General features: G+C 44.9%; 1 protein-coding gene across 9 annotated transcripts in view; it reads left to right on the forward strand.

Annotated features, from left to right (window-relative positions):
* Nucleotides 1-11553: 11553 nt before the first annotated feature.
* Map4k3 (mitogen-activated protein kinase kinase kinase kinase 3) overlaps nucleotides 11554-18987 on the forward strand; it is a 154087-nt gene continuing 146653 nt past the window's right edge. For 2 of the 9 annotated variants that reach the window (XM_048416031.3, XM_085690987.2), the window contains exon 1: nucleotides 11561-11887. In XM_048416031.3, coding sequence (XP_048271988.1) covers nucleotides 11792-11887 — 96 coding nt within the window. In that variant the 5' untranslated portion in view covers nucleotides 11561-11791. Of the gene's footprint in view, nucleotides 11888-18987 lie in introns of all 9 variants that reach the window. The other 7 variants (XM_085690988.2, XM_085690984.2, XM_085690986.2 and 4 more) reach the window with 7 other exon arrangements.

The raw sequence follows: 18987 nt of genomic DNA on the forward strand, positions 1-18987 counted from the left end.
TCTTTAAGAAACTGGAGGATTAGATCCCAAACTGAAAGTCTGGATCTAATACCAAGAGGCATGCCTTAGCCCAGATGGGCTTTGCTATGAGCTAGCAAATTGGATCAGTTTCCTAAGACAGAGATCTGGGTCAGTTTGAGAAACGGATTACCTTCTCATTCACCTTGCTCCGATGAGGACGGAGGAAGAAACAAGAGAAAATGCCTGGGGTGGTATTAGAATCACTTACCTAGACACTCATTTTTAGAAACTCCAATCCTGATCTGAGAAAAACGAATGGGCCACTTCGAGATCTGTTGGCTAGCTTCCTTTGCTACAGGTGTACATGTATGTGTGTGCATGCACATTTTCATGCTAAGGGATGAGCAGCAGTCAACACAGCTTCTGTGGTAAGCACAACAGGAGCTTGCTGAGACACAAGGTGGGATAATCTACTCCAGAAACATCATCTTGTAACTATATTTGGGCTCAGTTTTATCCAGCCCATCAGTTCTCAACCTGTGAGTTGTGACCCCTTTGGGGGATGGACGGACCCTTTCACAGGGTCACTTAAGAACATCGGAAAAACAGATATTTACATTATATCTGTAGCAAAATTACAGCTATGAAGTAGCAACAAAAATGATTTTATGGTTGGGGTCACCACCATGAGGAACTCTATTAAAGGTCACAGCATCAGGGAAGTTGAGAACCACTGCTCTAGTCCAACAGCTGCCTCAGTTTACATCGTGAATTTCTACCAGGACATGGGTACATTCTTGGAGGCAATTAAGGCAAATTCTAGATTAAATGACTAATGAAATAGTATGGTCTAATCTACCATGAATAAACAGTCAAGTGTGGGTTATTTAGGTTCTTTTGAGACTGGTCCTTGCTCATAGCCCAGGCTGCCTTCAAACTTACAATCCTCATGCCTTGGCCTGACTGTTAGGATTATAGGAATGCAATTGCACCACCTTCCCTTGGTAACAAAAAGACTGTCTTGCTATCACCAGTCTCTCTCTTACCCAGCCTGTGGTCAGTTTATATTTTCCAATATTCTGTTGTCAGTTTTTGACATAGCCTTCATCCTCAAGGTTTAGTTGCTTCCAAGAGACATATCAGCTACCTATTATGTAGGCCAACAAGGATCCCTTGAAATCTTGGATTTTCAAGAAGGCAGGTTGTTCTTGTCTGGGTCAATTGCCTTTCAAAGGTCTCTCTTGGTATCAGTACGAGGCAAAGGTGCTCAGTTCTCAGTTTTGATGGTATAGATGTCCTCTCTGCTTGCTGATAAGAAATTATTTCTAGAAGCACTAGATGTGTGAGGTAGTCTTTTCTGTCTCAGCTCCTTACGACATGCTTCGGAATGGTCCCAGAGCTTTCTGTGTGCTAGGCATGCATTCTACTTTAGAGATTACCCCAGCCCTAGAACTTTTTTCTTGATCAGGACCAGGAGTCAGGTTGGAGCTGAGAATGACATTAGTAATAGCCATATTGATACAACGAATAACAATATTGTATATCAATTGGGCACTAATCAGGCTCAGTTTGTGGAGGGTAGAAAACAATAAGTTAAAATTGAAGCAACAATGTATCAGTCAGATAATAGGTAATTATAATCCCACATGGTTAACATTGCTCAGAATGAATGTGGAACTCTGAGCCCAATTCTTAGTTCCCAGAATTTAGAGACATATTACTAACCAAATGTGTCCAGCTGGGGGCGGGGGTGCAGATGAGTTGTATGGAGATCATGATGCAGGGGAATGACTGAAAGGGATTCAGAGGAGGCAGTTCTGGAGAGAAGCAACAGCAAATGGGGGAAGATGGGCATCAGTAAAGCCAGTACTGACCTCCATGAAGACAACTCTCAGGTTGTGTTTCAGCCTCCTCCTGCTTTCGTGACCTCTCTTTGACACAACACAACATGCTTGCTTCATTGATCCCTTTGTTTGTTTGTTTGTTTGTTTTTCTTTCTTTTTTTCTTTTTTGGTTTTTTCGAGACAGGGTTTCTCTGTAGCTTTGGAGCCTGTCCTGGAGCTAGCTCTTTTAGACCAGGCTGACCTCAAACTCATAGAGACCCACCTGCCTATGCCTCCAGAGTGCTGGGATTAAAGGTGTGCACCACCATCACCCAGCGTGCTTTTCTTTTTTTAAAGAGACAATCTAACGTAGCCCAGCCCCAGTCTCACTACGTGGCTGAAGATGCCTCGGAAGCCCTGAGCCACCTGCCTCCACCTCCTGAGCACAGGATCACAGGAGTGTGCCACCACACCAGCACACTGATGTCCTTTGCCCAAGTACAAAAGATGGTAAAATTGAATTAATAGTGCAAGGCACTTCTCTGTGCCAATACTGAGGCAGGAATGAGAACTAGGCCGGAATGGGCATGCTCAGTCACTGGGAGTAGGGACCTCTCTGCACAGCTGCTATGATGGATCCCAAAAGCCTAGATAGAGGCTGAAGGCTGTGAGCTAGGCATTCCTCTGATGAAGCCCGGAAATGTGCACGGCAATGGCTGCCCCACGCTACTTCCAGCCACATCTACAGGAATCCCCCACCCTCTGCTTCCTGTCTTTCTTAAGAGAATTCTCTAAGGTTCTCTAGGGACCCATTTTCTGCCCATACTGTACATTTTTTACTATGAGAAACCATCACAATTCACAATTTGAGAGGCTCTCCTGAACCTGGCCTCCTGCAGTGATGTAATCCTTAACGGTCTGTCTGCTCTAGATGTCTGCCTCCAGTTCACTCTCCAATCCCGGATGCTATGGCTGTGTTAGAACTGTTAATAGTTCTTCTCATTCTCAGAAAATCCAAATTATATTTCATGACTCACATTTCTCCATTTTTACTCTATTTTCTTTACTTCTGACCTAAGTTCTTGGATTATGAGCCTGAGTCATCCCGCTTTATGTGGTGAGGAAGACTGAAGCCAGGGCTCTGGGGTAGGCAAGCATTTTACCAGCTTCACAACACATTCCCTGCCTTTGCCTTTTCAAGAACCTGTTTAGCTCATCTGCTACTACAAACTGAACAACTTCGGGCCATTTGGCTGTGGTCTTTCCATTAGTTTTCCAATACTATAACAAAATACCCAAGCCAGGATAACTTTATAAAGGAAATAGATTGGTTTAGCTCAGCACTGGCTCTGGTGAGGGCCACATGGCAGATGGTGAGAATACGGGTAGGAAGAAGTAATCACAGATTAAAATAGGAAGCCATATAATAAAACATATGTGACTTGAAAGCAAAACAGGGGCTATCACAAGGGGAAGGAAGGGGGACCAGCAGGAGTGTGCAGCGTAGCAGGGGAATTTGGGGACAAGGATCGTTGAAAACAAAGTGTATAAAACGCCATAATGAAAACTATTACTGTATATGCTAATTCAAAACAACTGAAATAAAAGAAATGCATTTTTTGACACGCAGGTGTTACCTACCTGTATTCCCAATACCCAGGAAGCAGAAACAGGAAGATCAAGAATTTGAACCAGCCTGTCTTACATAAAGAGCCCTTGTCTTCTACAAACAGATAAAAGAAAACATCCTTTAAGATATTGCTTATAACAAGCTGTCTACCAAATATACCAGCTATAATAAAAAAAAATGTATTAAAGTGTAACTGTCTCCTCTGGAAGCAGTTTTCAACCTTCCTAGTGCTGTGACCTTTTAACACAGTTCCTCATACTGTGGTGACCCCCAACCATACAATTGTTTTCATTGCTACTTCCTAACTGTAATTTTGCTGTTATGAATTGCAATGTAAAGATCTGATCTGCAGGACACCTGATATGTGACACCCGTGAAAGGGCCATTTGAACGCCAACGGGTCATGGTGCACATGTTGAGAGCCAGTGACTTAAAAGCCTTGTACTAGGCCCCAGCTCTTATACTGAGAGTCCGTCGCTGTTCACACCACTCTTCTGCGGGAGCACATCTCTAACATAAGGCTCTTTGGGGGAACAAAACCACACCTAAGACATAGCACTCCAGAGGACCACTGTCTTGTGGGCTTTTATTATTACTGTGAAGTATGACCAGGGCAACTCTTGTAAAGAAAATGTTTAATTGAGGTGGTAGCTTACAGCTGCAGAGGCTCAGTCCATTACCATCACGAAGGGGAGCAGAGGTTCAGTCCATTACCATCACGAAGGGGAGCATGGCGGCTTGCAGGCAGATGTGGTACTGCCTACATCTTGACCAGAAGGCAACAGGAAGTCGACTGATACAGTCAACACTGAGTGAAGCTAGAGAAAAGAGACCTCAAAGAGCCACCCCCCACAGTGACATACTTCCTCCAACGAGATCACACCTACTCCAATAAGGCCACACCTTCTAAGAGTCTCACTCCTGTTGGGGGCCATTTTATTTCGAATCACCACAACCACTATCTGCATGGGGCTAATTCTTTATCTTTTAAGTACCAGCTTAGCTGTTCCTCCCTCTCTGAAGACTGCTGTAACTTGCAAAGACTGGACTCAGGACTCTCCTCTGTGACTTCAGGAACCATGTGATAAAGGGCAGGTGAAATCTTGGGGATAAATTTACAAGTAGCACAGAAACATTAACCTGGGTGGTAAATATTGGAAATATAATAAGGGACAATATCTTACATTATCAGAATTTTCTCAGGGAACATATGGTAGGAGATAGAAAACTGCTGCTCAGTGATTTGCTGGGGGTGATATCCTCCCAAGAGAAATAGGAGATAAGCATTCTCAACGCAGATACAGGCACTCCAGTCAAACCCTAGGCATTTGGACATAGGTCTGTGTGTGATGTCATATGCCTGCCGCAGTACTGACTGTTGGATGCAGAGATATTCTAATACATGGGGACCGTCCCACACAGGGAAACTGTTTCACCCCAAATGCTAACAAAACCTTCTTTGAGGTCCACTGGGTTAGGAGATATGTAAATCTGGAAGCTGAATTGCTTAGAACAACAAACAAGCAAAGGCTGAGAAACAATACCTGAAGACTCCAAGCTCCACCCACTCTCAGGCAGGGTTCTGCCTCACCTGCCAATAAATGCTTTTAAATATTTTTATTTTGTTTTGTTTTGAGAGGGGGTCTTACTTCCCTAGGCAGGCCCCAAACTATACAGTCCAAGTTGGCTTCAAACTTGTGGGTGATTTTCTGCCTCAGCCTTCCTGAGTGTTGGGATTACAGGCATGAGCCACCATGCCCAGTCTAATAACTTTTTCAATGTTACTAATACAAAGTTGCATGCATACTAAGCAACTGTTCTATCACTGAGCCACTCTCTAAACCCTGTAAATAAATACTAAGTATGATGCTTTAAGAAAAAAATTTAAAAATGTGTTAGTTTGAAAAAGAACTATGTTACACCCAAGAGGCATCTAGAGCCTCCTTCTGGCTCTGTTGCCCTGAGGGTGTCTCACTACAAGGTGACAATGTGTCCAGATTCCCTACTGAAATGCAGGGCCCATGTCCTGTTGGACACTCTGTAGGTTTCTAATGTTCACTAAGTCTTTCTAAATGACTCCCCCGTTTGCTCTGAGGTCTTTTCTAGGTATCAGACCTACATAGTTCTCATACATCACTTCCACCTGAGCACCTCCAACTCAACAAATACGAACACAATCGTCCACTTTGATGCTGGAGCCCTCCCCCAAATATCAACAGTTCCCCTTGTCACAGAAAGTGCAGGTACCACACTTCCTCATTGCTCAAGCCAGAGGCCTGCACTCTACCCAAGCTCTGTCCACGCTCTCCCCTTCCCAAGCCTATGAATTCTAGTTTCCAATTCTCCCTCCGGTTCTTTGATATCTCTCTGGCTAGGACTTAATTCAGGGTCTCTGGTATGTGCTGTAATCGGTTCCTAAATTACATCTCTAACACTATTCTCATTGCTGTCACCCTTCACTATTTCTTCGTTCATTCATGCAGTCATTCACTTTTGAGACCGATCCTGTTAATTATATAGCTCAGTCTCACCACACACTGGAGGCCTTCCTGCTTCTGCCTCCTGAGTATGGACATCACACCCTGTTGTCACTCTTTAATAATTTTTATTTTGTAGGTCACTTTAAAACGTATTTTATGGGATAGAGAAATAGTTCAGCAATTAAGAGCACTGGCTGATCTTCCGAAGGACCCAAATTCAATCCTAGTACCCAAATGTTGGCTCACAACTGCTTTAACTCCAGTCCCAGGGGACCTAACACCCGCTTCTGTCCTCCTTGGTGCACAGACATACATGCAGACAAAATCCACATAAAATTTAAGAAAAATACTTTATTAATTCTGAGAATTCCATCCATGCAGAATGTATGTTGGTTATATATTTATTCCCCACTCATCACTGACCCACCCCCTCCCAACTTCAAATCTTTTTTTTTTTTCTTAGTGACCCATCCGATTTAATCTCCGCACCAAGCCACCCACTGGAGCATAGTTCATCTACCATCAGGGTCCATATTCTTAAGGAGAACTGACTCTTCTTCTCCTGGAAGCATCCAGCTGTCAATAGCCCTGCAGCTGGGGATGGGAACTCTTGAGCTACCCCTATCCCCACTTCATGCTAAATTGTCTCGATTGTTTTGCAGGTTCTGTACAGGCAACCAGACACTATCAGTTCAGGGAAGCAGTCATGTCTGGAAGAGACTGTTTTGCTCTGGCACTCCCCAACCTCGGGCTTTTATAAACGTTCTTTCCCTTCTTTGGAGAAGTCTCTGAACCTTGAGGAAAGGGATGCATTGAATGCCCCACTTGTGGTCAGGAGCAAGCCATAAACACTCATTCTCTGTACTTTGACCAGGTGTCAATTTCCGTGTTAACCACAGTCCACCCCACAGAGAAACCTCCCTGACCAGTGTGAGAGCTTCACTGATCTATGAGACAAGAGATAGGAACTGAAGAGGGCAATTTGATATTCTTTCTGTTTAGCAAAATAATAGTAGTAGATTCACCTCTGGGGCCTATGAGCTCGCAGCAATGGATGCCAGGCCATATGTACAGTGCTAGGCATGTGCTTGTTTGTGGAGCAGGTTTTAAATCAGAACACATTTGGTGTCCCCATCACATTCACGTCACCATAGCACCCATGAGCATATTCTGCCATGTTATCAGTTGTTATTCTAGCTTAGAGTTCACAGCCGGGTAACACTGATGACTCTCCCTCCCTTCCCACTCCTCAGCAGCCTGCCCAGCACCTCCCAGAGCTATGACCACTAGCCAGCAGGGAGGACAACCTCACAGTCAGTATCAACTTGGTTTCTCTATATTCTGTGACGAACGTGTGTACTGTCTTGAGCAACAGAGTCCTACCATGAAGTTCGGGTGGGAAGACATCCTCACATAGGCCTAAGACAAAGGTAATTAACACTTTGTGGGCTGACTGAAATGCTAGACACTAGTTTTATGTTTATTTTCTTTTTGATACTCCCTAACCGCCTTAGTAGGAAGTAATTTCCCGAGGTCCTCCAGCAAAGGAGACAGAGACAAGAGTCAAAGGCAGTGGCCTGACTCAAAGTAGAGCTAGGCTTTATCTTCTAGACTTCTCCGCTGCTACGTAAGCCTTGAGAACCTCACATGTTACAAGCCTCTTCATAAACTGGTTCTTTTTCTTAAAAACAAAACCAAGTCCAGCTGGTCTGTGATAATCATTTCAAAAAAAAAAGATTTAAAAAAATCATTTCAAAATAAATTCAATATATATGTATTTTATATATACATACATATATTCACATCATACACTGTAAATATATTCATTTATTGATAATTATATTTCATGAAGACTTGAAATTTTTTGTTTTTTATTTTTACAGAAAATAAGCTGGTGCTGTTACTCAGTCGAGGGCTTGCATAGCATGTCAAAGCCCTGGCTTCCTTCCCAAATACCACATGAAACTGACTAATATCATACAAACGTATAATTCCAGCACTTGACATGGAGGCAGAATGATTAAAAGTTCAAGGTTATTCTCAACCACAGAGTAAGCGTGAGGCCAACCTGGTTATATGGTACTCTACCTCAAAAAGAAACATTCACAAAAGCAATCAGACTTTTTAGACTTGTTGCCCCTTTTTCTTCCTATTTCCACCTCCTAAACATACACAATTAGGCTGGAGAGATGGCTCAGTAGTTAAGAGCGCATACTTGTCTTCTAGGGAACCTAAGTTTGGATCCTACACTCCATATCATGTGGTCCACAACTGCCGGTAACTATGGTTCCAGTGCAATCTAGCACCCTCTTCTGACCTACCAAGGCATCTACACTCATGTGTGTACACACACACACACACACACACACCACAGTTACTTGTGGTTGTCATATTATTTCACATCTCTATCTATGTTGATTTTCCTTCTCAGTGTGTGGCTTGGTTGTAGTCTTTGAAAATAATTTAAATATGTGTAACTGTGTATGATATGTTCACATGAATGCATCAAGTCCTCTAGAGCCAGAGATAGACGTGTTTGTGAGTCACCCTATGTGGATGCTGGGAGCTGAACTAGAATCCCCTGGAAGACAGTATGTGCTGTTAATCCCTGAGACAGCTCTCCAGCCTCTGCAATCTTTCTTTGATCTAAGCCTTGCTGGGTATTTCTTTTGCAGTCACTAGTGTACATAACATAGTGGCAGTTATGTTAATTTGGGAGGTCTAAAATCAGTAAGTCACAAAAGTAGACTAGTAAAAATGGGAGCTAGTACAGTGATCAAGGACTTTCTAAGGCAGGACTCCAGGAGGGCTTGGCTAACAGAGGGTGGGTTGGATACACTGGCAATGAGGGCTGCTGCCCAGCCTAGCCTTTTCCCTTAGCTCTGCTGTGCAGTGCTTACGAAGGGTGCTTTAAGAGCTCCTGGAGAATACCATCTCCCCTCCTTTGCCTGACTACCCTCAACTCTCTAAACATCAATTTAGCATCATCCCCAATCTTCAGTGTGTACTAATGCGGTTCCCCTCTGCTTCTATGCTCCTGTTTTGTTTTTCTTTCGCTATATACTTTACATTGAGCATACAGTGCCCTATTACCTCCACCTTCCCCTTTCTTGGCTCTCCCCCTTCCTGCTAATCTTCTCTTTTCCCCTAAACAATCTCACTTCCACTTTCACTTAATATATACACAGATGATTTTATGTGACTGTGACTATATATATGCATATACATATGCATATATATGATATGCATATATATATATGCATGCAGGAACTACAAACGAGAGAAAACATATTGTCTTTCTGAGACTGGCTTTGTGTCTACAGCTGTATCCCGTTCCTCACAAATGACATAACTTCAGTCTTCTTTATGGCCTAAAAAAAATTCCATTGTGTATACATACCACATTTTTCTTAGCCATTTCTCTCTTGATGAGCAAGAACCCAGGTTGCTGCATGAATGAAATAAGATAACATATAGGAAAAGTTCTTGTCTCCTTGTAAGCACTTGGTACTGGAAGACACTACCATCGTCTCCGCGCCATTATGAACTCACTGGCAGTGTTTATCTAATGATAAGGTGCACGCCTTTCCACGGCAGCAAGGCTCCTTTCACAGGAAGTGTTCAAGCCACAGTAAATCTGAGAGTGAAACCCAAATGACTCCTAAAGAAGTTTCTAATCATAGCCGAGGGAAGCCCTTTCTCTCGTTCAAAGCAAATGTGTGATCATTGGTGTCACTTCTAGCAAAGGAGAGGCTTGTTAGATGGGGGAGGGCAAAGTCTTTTTAATCCTTGCGAGCAGTTAATTACAAAAGACCTTTTCATTTATGGCCTAACCCATATGGCAAATCGGGACCTTACATGAAAAATCTGTCTTTCTGCAAAAAGGAAAAGTTAAGTCCTGCCGCAGTGCTGCAAACACAGGTCTAAAGCCGGCTCCAACCCTACTGAAATGTCTTTTCCCTTTGAAAGAGGTCTATGAGGGATGCAAACACTCGGTTATCTGCACAGATGATAATCCCAGCAAACAAAACAGTGAAACCATTAGAACTTTCTGGTGCAAGCAATTCAGCCCTGGAAACTTGGCTTTTTAAACATGAAAAGGGCAGAGAAAGCGAGCAGAGCTGGTCCCAGTTTGGGAAAACTTAAATTTGCTTATCTGAGTCCCCAGCCAATTATCTGCACGTTTGGCCTAAAGAAGACAATCAGTTCTCCAGCCACAGCACACACACAGAAGGCAAGCCTGCTCCTCGGCCCCTGCTACTGCCTTCAATGGGCAAAAAGAAGCTGGGGAAAACCAGTAGGCATGGTTGAGAGTAGCTCAAGATAGCATAGCCTTAGGGTCTATCCTGAATTAATCCCATGATGTGCACCCCAGGGGCAGAAATGTAAGCAATATTGTTACTACATCTTAATGCTTTAAGATAACTAAAGATCATACAACTGGAAGCCTGTTTATGTGGCACAGAGAGGATCACTTCCCAACATCTTTTAGTCGATAGATACTCAAGTGAATACCCCCCACACACACACTCTGCAGTCAAGGCTGGTGTTGCAGTGATGCTCCTGACTCAGCTTCCCAAGTGCTGGGATGGCAGGTATGTGTCACTACATCCGGTTTGGAGTAAACAATTAGAGAATTTAGTAAATATGTAATTTTACTGTAACATGATAAAAAAATTTCAATGTGAAGCAGATAACTGTTAAGCAGACTGTTCAACTATTCCTTAACAGGTTTGAGAAGATCTAGTTTCTGAGAAGCCCCTAGGTATTAGGGAACATTAGTTCTCTGGTGTGGTGCCTACGGAGATCAGGAAAGCCTTTTTGAAGAAAAAATAGAACGTTGTAATGCCTGAGTGGCCATGAGTGACTTGGTTACAACAGTTATTTTATTGAGAACCCAGCATGACCCTTCCATTGCCTGCGTCCTTTCTTAGACAGCGTTTAGTAGTCAGAGACAGAATCCACAACGTTTAGAAGTTCCCTGGCTTATCTGAATCTTAAACTGGGTGGAGCGCTGGGCATGTAAGGTAGAGGCTACTGAACTTCGGGATGGTCACGTGTTTACATTTCAGGTGTGGGACTAGATCCAGTTCAGGCCCCACCCTCTGCAACCTCCCCCTCGTAGGGTTGCAGGACAGCGTGCACAGTCTCCGCCCCGGGCTTTGATAACCCAACCCTCTCCCTGGACAGAGGTCAATCACAGCTTAGGTTCTGCATGGTTTCCCACTCCCCCTACGCCCTCCCACGCCGCACTCCCCCGGCTCTGTCTTGGTCCTCTCTGCATCCCGGTCAAGCCAACCCCAAGAACCAAAGTGTCACTTCCCTCACTTTTCTGATTGGGACCCCATCCCTCCACACCTAGGAGAAAGGATCTGGGTTCTCGGTAGTAGTCCTCGAGTACCTGCTCCTAAAAGATTGGGGATACCGTCTCGCACATAGCAACTACTACCTGCTCTGGGCTGGGGCTACAAGCAGGGCGTCCAACTTTGTTCCATGGAGTCGGGCGCGTCCTGAGCCTCCAGACGGGCGCGCACGCCGGGAGCGCGCAGGACCCGCCGGGAGCGCGCAGCGTCCGGGATGGCGGCTGCGCAGTGGCGCGCGGGCCGGGAACGGGAGAGGGCGGGCGGAGCGGCGGGCGGAAGCCATGTTGGAGCTGCACCCCGAGCGAGGGGCTGCGGGCGCGCTCCTCTCCTGGTGGGTGTGACCCGGCTCCGCGCGGCGGCGGGGGGCGGGGACGCCGGGCGGCTCGTCGTGGTCGGCGGCGGCCGCGACGTGCAGCCGGGCGATTGTGACCGGCAGCGGAGCCGGGCCGGCCGCGGGCGCTCCCTCCGTGCGGCCCCCCTGAGCGCCCCCCCTCCCCGGGCCGGGAGGGAGGCGGGGGGCACCCGGGGCCCGCCATGAACCCCGGTTTCGACCTGTCCCGCCGGAACCCTCAGGAGGACTTCGAGCTGATCCAGCGCATCGGCAGCGGCACCTACGGCGACGTCTACAAGGTGAGGGCAGGGGCCGCCGAGCCCGGGCCTGCGCCGCCGGGACGGAACAAAGGGCCAGGCGTGGGACCGCAGCCCACGGCGAGCGTCCTCACCGGAGCCCTGCCCGGGACGCGTTCGCTGACCCCAGGCTCTCCAGCGAGCTGGAACCGCGGCGCTCCTGGGAGTGCAGAGGCCGGCCTTGCGCTTGTTGCCTGGCAGGGGCTGTGTGACGAACAGGGCTGCTTGGGGCTTTGGCGTTTGTCAAAGCTGCGTGCCTCTCCGCGACCTGCGATCCCCGGCCGGTGCCTGGGAGCTGCTGCCCGTCCGGGCCTGCTTGCTGGTTCTGGTCTAACGCTACTACGTACCTCGGCAGCCTCCATCAACAGCCTTTAGCCTTTAGCCTCTTAACATCTGCCTGCGCCTTAGCCTTTAACCTCTTAACATCTGCCTGTCCGTTCCTTGTAATTCCTTGGAAGGAGTCACTTTGTTTTCTAGAAAGAGATCTGGTTTTGAAGACAAGAAAGCAACTTCTTCCCCCTCTCTCCAAAAAGAATTGGACAGTGGTGTTTGTTTTTGTCAGTGGCACACAGGAATCGGCCTTTTCTTTTTCGTTAATCAAGTACCTAGGGAGGGTACTGGTTTGACAAGGTTAGAATTCAAGATTCATTAGCAGTACAGCGTTTCTCTTGCAAAGGGACCACTTCTAAATGTGGGAGGATAAATCACTCTTCCCAGGCCAGCTCAACTCCTGGCCTCTTGGAGTCTGCCAAGAAGGGAGGTGTATGGTGCCAACTGTGGCAGCAGTCTTGATTTAGTTGCGTATCCACTTACTGGTACCTGAACTTGGACTCCTGTTCCACGGAACACCTGAGGATGCACAGAGAAACAGTATTACGCTGGAAAGTTAAGCCTTCAGTTTATCTTGCCCACGTTAAAGCAGTAGGTTTTGTTCTTTCGGTGGGCTGCGTGAGCTGTTAGCCAGTCCAGTGCCGCAGGTCTTTTGCGAGGGATGTGCTTGTCTCCCACGTATCACACCACTTTCCTTTATAGACAAAGGTGTACTGAGCATAGCTACAGTACATAGAACTTAACAGGCATATGTTGGTGAACTTGAGTTGTGGCAGCTAAAGATAGGAATGAACCCAGGTTTGTTTGGAGCAACAGTCAACAGCAGTCTCAGTCATTTTTTGAGAGTTGTGTTTTCGATGTGGAGAGGATGGTGAATGTCCTCTCCGTGGAACAGGAGGACAGGATCTGTCGTGCTCCAGTCTCTCACCGAGATCTGGAATGACAAGGCATTGCTCAGGGCAGTGGTGAGAAAGGAATAATGTCACATAGAGGGAGTGCCATTCAGGGGCAGAGAAACTAGTATGGATCCGCTCAGCAAGAGAGGATGGCTGTGGATACTGGTTCCTATAGACCTTTTAGCTATGGGACTTACGGGAGTGAAATTAGATATGGATTTTCCTTTCTTTCTTTTTCTTTCTTCTTTTTTTAGTTTTTCGAGACGGTTTTGTGTGTGTGTGTGTGTGTGTGTGTGTGTGTAAAATATAGCTCTGGCTGTACTGGAACTTGCTTTGTTCCAGTATGGCCTCGAACTCACAGAGATCCTCCTGCCTCTGCCTCCTGACTGCTGTGATTACTGGTATGCACAGCCACCACCACCGGGCCTCCTTTCTTTCTTAAAAGGGCATCCTCAGATGCCCATGGAGGCCAGGAGAGGGCATCAGATCTTTTAGAGCTGAAGGTTTGGGCAATTGTAAGCTATTGGTAACCAAATTTGAGTCCTGGAAGAACAGTGGGTGCTCCTAACTGCTGAGTCCCCTTTCATTTCTTTCTTTTCTTTTTTATTTTATTTTTTAATGAAGAGAATCATGCTATGTATCCCAGGCTGGCCTGGAACTTAAAATCCTATAGCTTTTCCCACTGAATGGTAGAGGTGTAGACATTCTTGACTCTGTCCAGTTTAGATCTGAACTTCTGGACTGAGGCTCAGGCTTGCTCGAGTTAGGTCTGCAGAACCCACAGAAAGTATAACGAGAGTGCCAGCTCCACAGAGTTGTCCTCTGACCTCCACAGGTGTTCTATGACATGTTCATGCCACACACACACACATACACACTCTAAAGTAAATAGTTATACTTTAGAAAGTTCTCCATGTCATGATGCGTGTAGGGAAAGGGCAGTTAGGAGACTGTTGGGATATGCTGGTAAGAATAATGGCATTTTGGAATTTCGTCTTGACTAAGAAGGCAGAAATGTGTCCAGATCTGAAGAGCAAATAACTGGGGGAGTCCAATTATAGTAGATGAAAAGTTCAATTTTGTGCATCTTAGATGGTGGCATATACATCAGGGGTGTGTGTGTGTGTGTTTATTTCAAGTTCTTGAGATGGGTCTCATGTTGCCCGGAATGACTTTGAAATTATGTAGTCAAGGATGATCTTGTGCTGAAATTACAGACACTTAATGGTAGGTTCTTGATAGAAATAATTAGTCAGGTATTTACTATATTTAAAAACAAAACCAACCAAACTAAAAACCTGAGAAGTCACTTTGATAACACATGCCTGTAATCTCAGCACTTGGGAAATTGAGGCAGAATTCTGGCCACCAGTTCAGGGCCAGCCTGGGCTACAGGGTGAACTAAAAGTGAGTGTTGGTTACAAAATAAGACTGTCTCAAAACAAACCCATGAATAGTGTATAAATCTACCTAACTGAAAGGAAAAAAAATTGAGTGTGTAATTTTTCTAAGGACACCTGAATGTAATAGCGGTATGGCAAATTGGCTACTCTTGTCAGCCATTACTGATGATGCCAGCTAACATTTATGGAGTGCGTATTATCTGGCTGGCACTTTCTGAAAGTTTCCTCCGCAGTCCTGCAGCTACTGTGTGAGGTAGATGCAGCTGAAGAAGCAAGTGTAGATAGGGAGGGGGTTATATAACTTTCTGAAGTTGGTAGATGACAAAGGTAAAAGCTGAACCGGCTGGAGACCGGGTATCGCCATCAGTGGGAGGAAGCACTGTCTCTGTAAACATGGGCACGGACAGATCATGTCCTGGATTTCCAGGGAAGAAATTGAAGTGTACGTTGCCTTCACACTTGAGCTTCCTGTGGCTCTTTGGTGACTCCTCCCTCCCGATAGGCAGCCAGACCTCGTGTGCTTGTGTGCTTCTGTTGCCTACCAGTGGACATCAGATAATAGGTGCTTGATTCCTGCCTGCCAGACTCTTTCATTACCAGGGACCTAAAGCAGAGCTTCTCTGTGGTGTTTGGCACCATACCTCCTGCTGGCTGCACAGATCTGGGGCTTCCTTCTTTGCTACAACCAAGTCATGTGGCAAAAATACACATTTTCCACATTTACTTTGCCGTTAGATGTTTCTGACACGTGCTGGTGCTGAGCTGGAGAAAAGTGCATCATGTTTCCAAAAGCCAGGGGGTTGCGCTTTGCTTCTTAGGCTGTCGGTGAGCAGGTGCTAAAAATGGAATAGTTCTATTAAGTAAATAAGTTAGACCTAATTATAGTAATTCTTGGAAGGTTGGTGTTTTAAGGGATTTTTATTTTGAAAACTCTTCCACCCACTGCAATAACATAGTTACAGAATGCTGAACTGGGATGTTGAGATTTGGGATCCAGCAGCAGTGCACTGCTTATAAAACGCACTTAGATCTCAGGATTGTTTTGCGTGAGGCTGTTCTTACATCACAGGTTCTCTGCTTTTTGGTGCTGAGTAGACTACTTGAGTTTTACCCACCACATAAGTTATTTTCTTTTTCCTTTGGCCATTTAGTCTGCACTGTCTGAGAACAGTTTAAAAAACAGAAATGAATACCTTTTTGAGTGATATATAACTCTGCAGACTTCATCACCCAACCATGAAGCATTTGCACCAGGGTTACCTAGGGACTGCGGGACTGGCGCATGAAGTGCTCTGAAGTTAAGAAACTTTATGTTGTATGTGTTGTCCTTCCTTCCTTCCTTCCTTCCTTCCTTCCTTCCTTCCTTCCTTCCTTCCTTCCTTCCTTTCTTTTCTTTCTGTGAAATGTCCCATCAGGTATGTCCAGCCATGGGCCCCATGTGACCTAACCCAAAATCATAAACTTAGTTAGTATGTTTTGGAGTGTGTGTGTGTGATCTTTTTTTTTTTTTTATTAAATTGATTCCATAATTTTTTGTTTTGTTGTTGTTGTTTGGAACACAGTTTCTTCAGTAGTCCTGTTTTAGAACTCACTCTGTAGACCCAGTGGCCTTGAACTCAGAGTTCCACCTGCCTCTGCCTCCTGAGTGCTGGTATTAAAGGTGTGTGCCACCAGTGGTTCTTGTGAATTTTGTAGATGACTGTGTTGTGTCACATGTCAAAAGGTTGGCATGGATGTAAACATTTACATTTTCAGTGAGGTCCATGACCACAGGTCTGTTGTTTGGAGGAATAGCAATGTCTTGGAGAAACTAGGAAGTCCCATACAGTCATCCTGTTTGCATCTAATATCTGCACACAAGTTGTACCATCTTTTCATAGGCATGGCACTTTTCCAGTTGAGTTCAAATTATTCTTACCTCTGAGTCTTTGCTTTTCTAGGTTTATTGTTGAAAACCTGTTATATAGTCTCATGACTGTCCCTAGCTCTGTGCCAAACCTTCTGTTCCCTTGAGTTCTAGCCTTTTGCCTTGCATTGACCTTATCATCCATTAGGCCTCAGTTCTGGCAGTATGCTATGGCTTGAGTCCTTGGAGCCTTCTGTGTGCTTCAGGGAAAGCCATAGCATGGGTACAGTAAAGATTCAAGGAGCAGTGAGATGGCTCAGCAGGTAAAAAGGAGCCTGCTTTAAAGCTTGGCAACCTGAGGTGGATTCCACATAAAGGTGGAAGGGGGAAGCTGACCCCATAGAGTTAGTTGTCCTTTATTCTGACAGACATGCCCGACAGCAGCAGCGGTAGCAGTGGTAAAGACTTAGGAGTCCTGTGTTAAACCTGATAAACTTTGTTCAACCCAGCAAACTTTAAGCTTAGCTTGATTATGGAATTCTTTTTCTCAATGATACCTATTGCTTCTCCTTAGGACTAGTGTCTTGTGCGACACGCTTTGGAAATGTTGACATTAATCTTCTTTAAAAAATCTACACGTGCACCGGGCAGTGGTGGCAGACACCTTTAATCCCAGCACTAGGGAGGCAGAGGCAGACGGATCTTTATGAGTTCGAGGCCAGCCTGGTCTACAAAAGCTAGCTCCAAGACAGGCTCCAAAGCTACAGAGAAACCCTGTCTCGAAAAACCAAAACCAAAACCAAAACCAAAACCAAACCATATCAAAAAATCTACATGTGTTTGAAAGTCATTGCCTCAGAAATAAAGTATGTTTAAGGTGAAATCTATAGAAACCAGAGACCAGAAGAAATGGTCATGAAGCAGGTTTGGGAATAATTTCTCTAGCAAGCAAGTAAACAAAATGAGATTATCAGATTTAGATGAAGATCTCATTATTCCTTGAAGGTGGTGTTTGCCTCCAATCTTTGCTTGGTCGTGTGATCTCTGTAAATGTACACTAAATGCATGATTCTGTATTGAAATGAATAATTAGTAAATTCTCTTGTGAGAAGGGTTTGAACAACTGTAATAGAAAAGCAGTGTATTAGGGTTTTGATAAACTGTATTTGTTTAGGGATGTGCGCCTACTTTTAGTTGTCAAAGTTTGATACCAAGACTTGACAGTTTTCCTCATTTTTCTCACAGTGAACCTTGTTCTAACCTCGGGATTCCCAGGATGCCCCACACGCTCCACAGCTGACCATACTGTGGCACTATGGCAATTTAATGAGCAGGGTTCTAGAGCCCGTCAGCCTGCTGTTACCATGTACTAGCTCCAGGATACCAGGCCAGTTACTTCATCCCCTCTCTGTGCCTTAGGTCCTTCAGTTGTGATGGTGACACTTGGGAAAGCATTAGATTTGTTGTGGCCAATTGCTGTTAGTGTCACTGCATATTTTTCCTATTACCCTCACACTAACCTTTGCTTTTGCACTTCCTGTCTCTACTTGTACTCTTTGTTTCTTTGCCTGCATCTCTATTGTTTGTCTTTTCATTGCTATCAGGTCTCAGGGTACATGAGTAATATAACCAAAAAATTACTCTGTTATACAAGTTTGCAAGTTCAGATATCACTTTTAATAAGTCTGTCTCTTACCCGCCACCACTTTCTGGGAAAGATCTAAATTTGGTAGAATTGGAATATTTGGAATCTTTCATTCGAAATATAAATAAATTAATATTTAAAAATTTGGCACCAAAAGTGAATAATTATTTGAATGAGAAAAGATGCCAACAAAGGATTGTCGTCCTAGAGGAAGGCCCCTTTCCCTAGGGTTTAAGCATCTGACTGGAATGTTCCTGTGAAATGATTCCCGATACCAACCTGACGCTCTCGTGTGGATCGCCTATCCCGGCAACTCTTGTCATTCAAACACTGAGTCCTCTTTTGGTTATCTTCATAGAAAGTTCTGCTCTGCTCATTTTTCTGATTTTCTCATATTAGCATGTGCTACCACCTGTCATGTCTTATAGAATGTAAACTCAGGACGACTCTGCTTGACTCGGTGCTGTATCATGAGGGCCTAGAAGAGTGACTGATACACGAGTCTCAGGTAGTATTGGGAATGAATAAGTACAACGGCACCAGAGGAATGACCGCTGCATGAGTGGAAGGGAAGAGAGCTTGTTTCAGACTGGCAGAAGTCTCTGCAGAGGAGTGGTGCTGGGTTAGTCCCAAGGCTCTGACAATAGTGGGTACAGAGCGACTTAGGCATTATAGATCTGAAGGCCTAAGTTAAGTCAGTAGGTTTAATGTCTTTTCCGTGTATTAAACAAGGGTCAAGGGTTACTATATAAACTAGAAGTCATTGTCATTTTACACTAAAGATTTAGTGGCTAATAATGGGTTTGATACCCCTAATCCGGAAGTCTGAATACAAAATACTCCAAAATCTAAAGTAGTGTAGCACTGACTGATGTCACAAATAGTAAATTCAGTCCTGCTCCCACTGGATGGTTTCAGCTTGAATGCAGCTTGAGTAACATTGAATAACATTTCCTTTAGGCTGTCTGTATAGGGTGCATATG

The sequence above is a fragment of the Myodes glareolus genome, chromosome 6 (assembly GCF_982192425.1).
Source record: "Myodes glareolus chromosome 6, mMyoGla1.1, whole genome shotgun sequence".
Taxonomy (NCBI): domain Eukaryota; kingdom Metazoa; phylum Chordata; class Mammalia; order Rodentia; family Cricetidae; genus Myodes; species Myodes glareolus.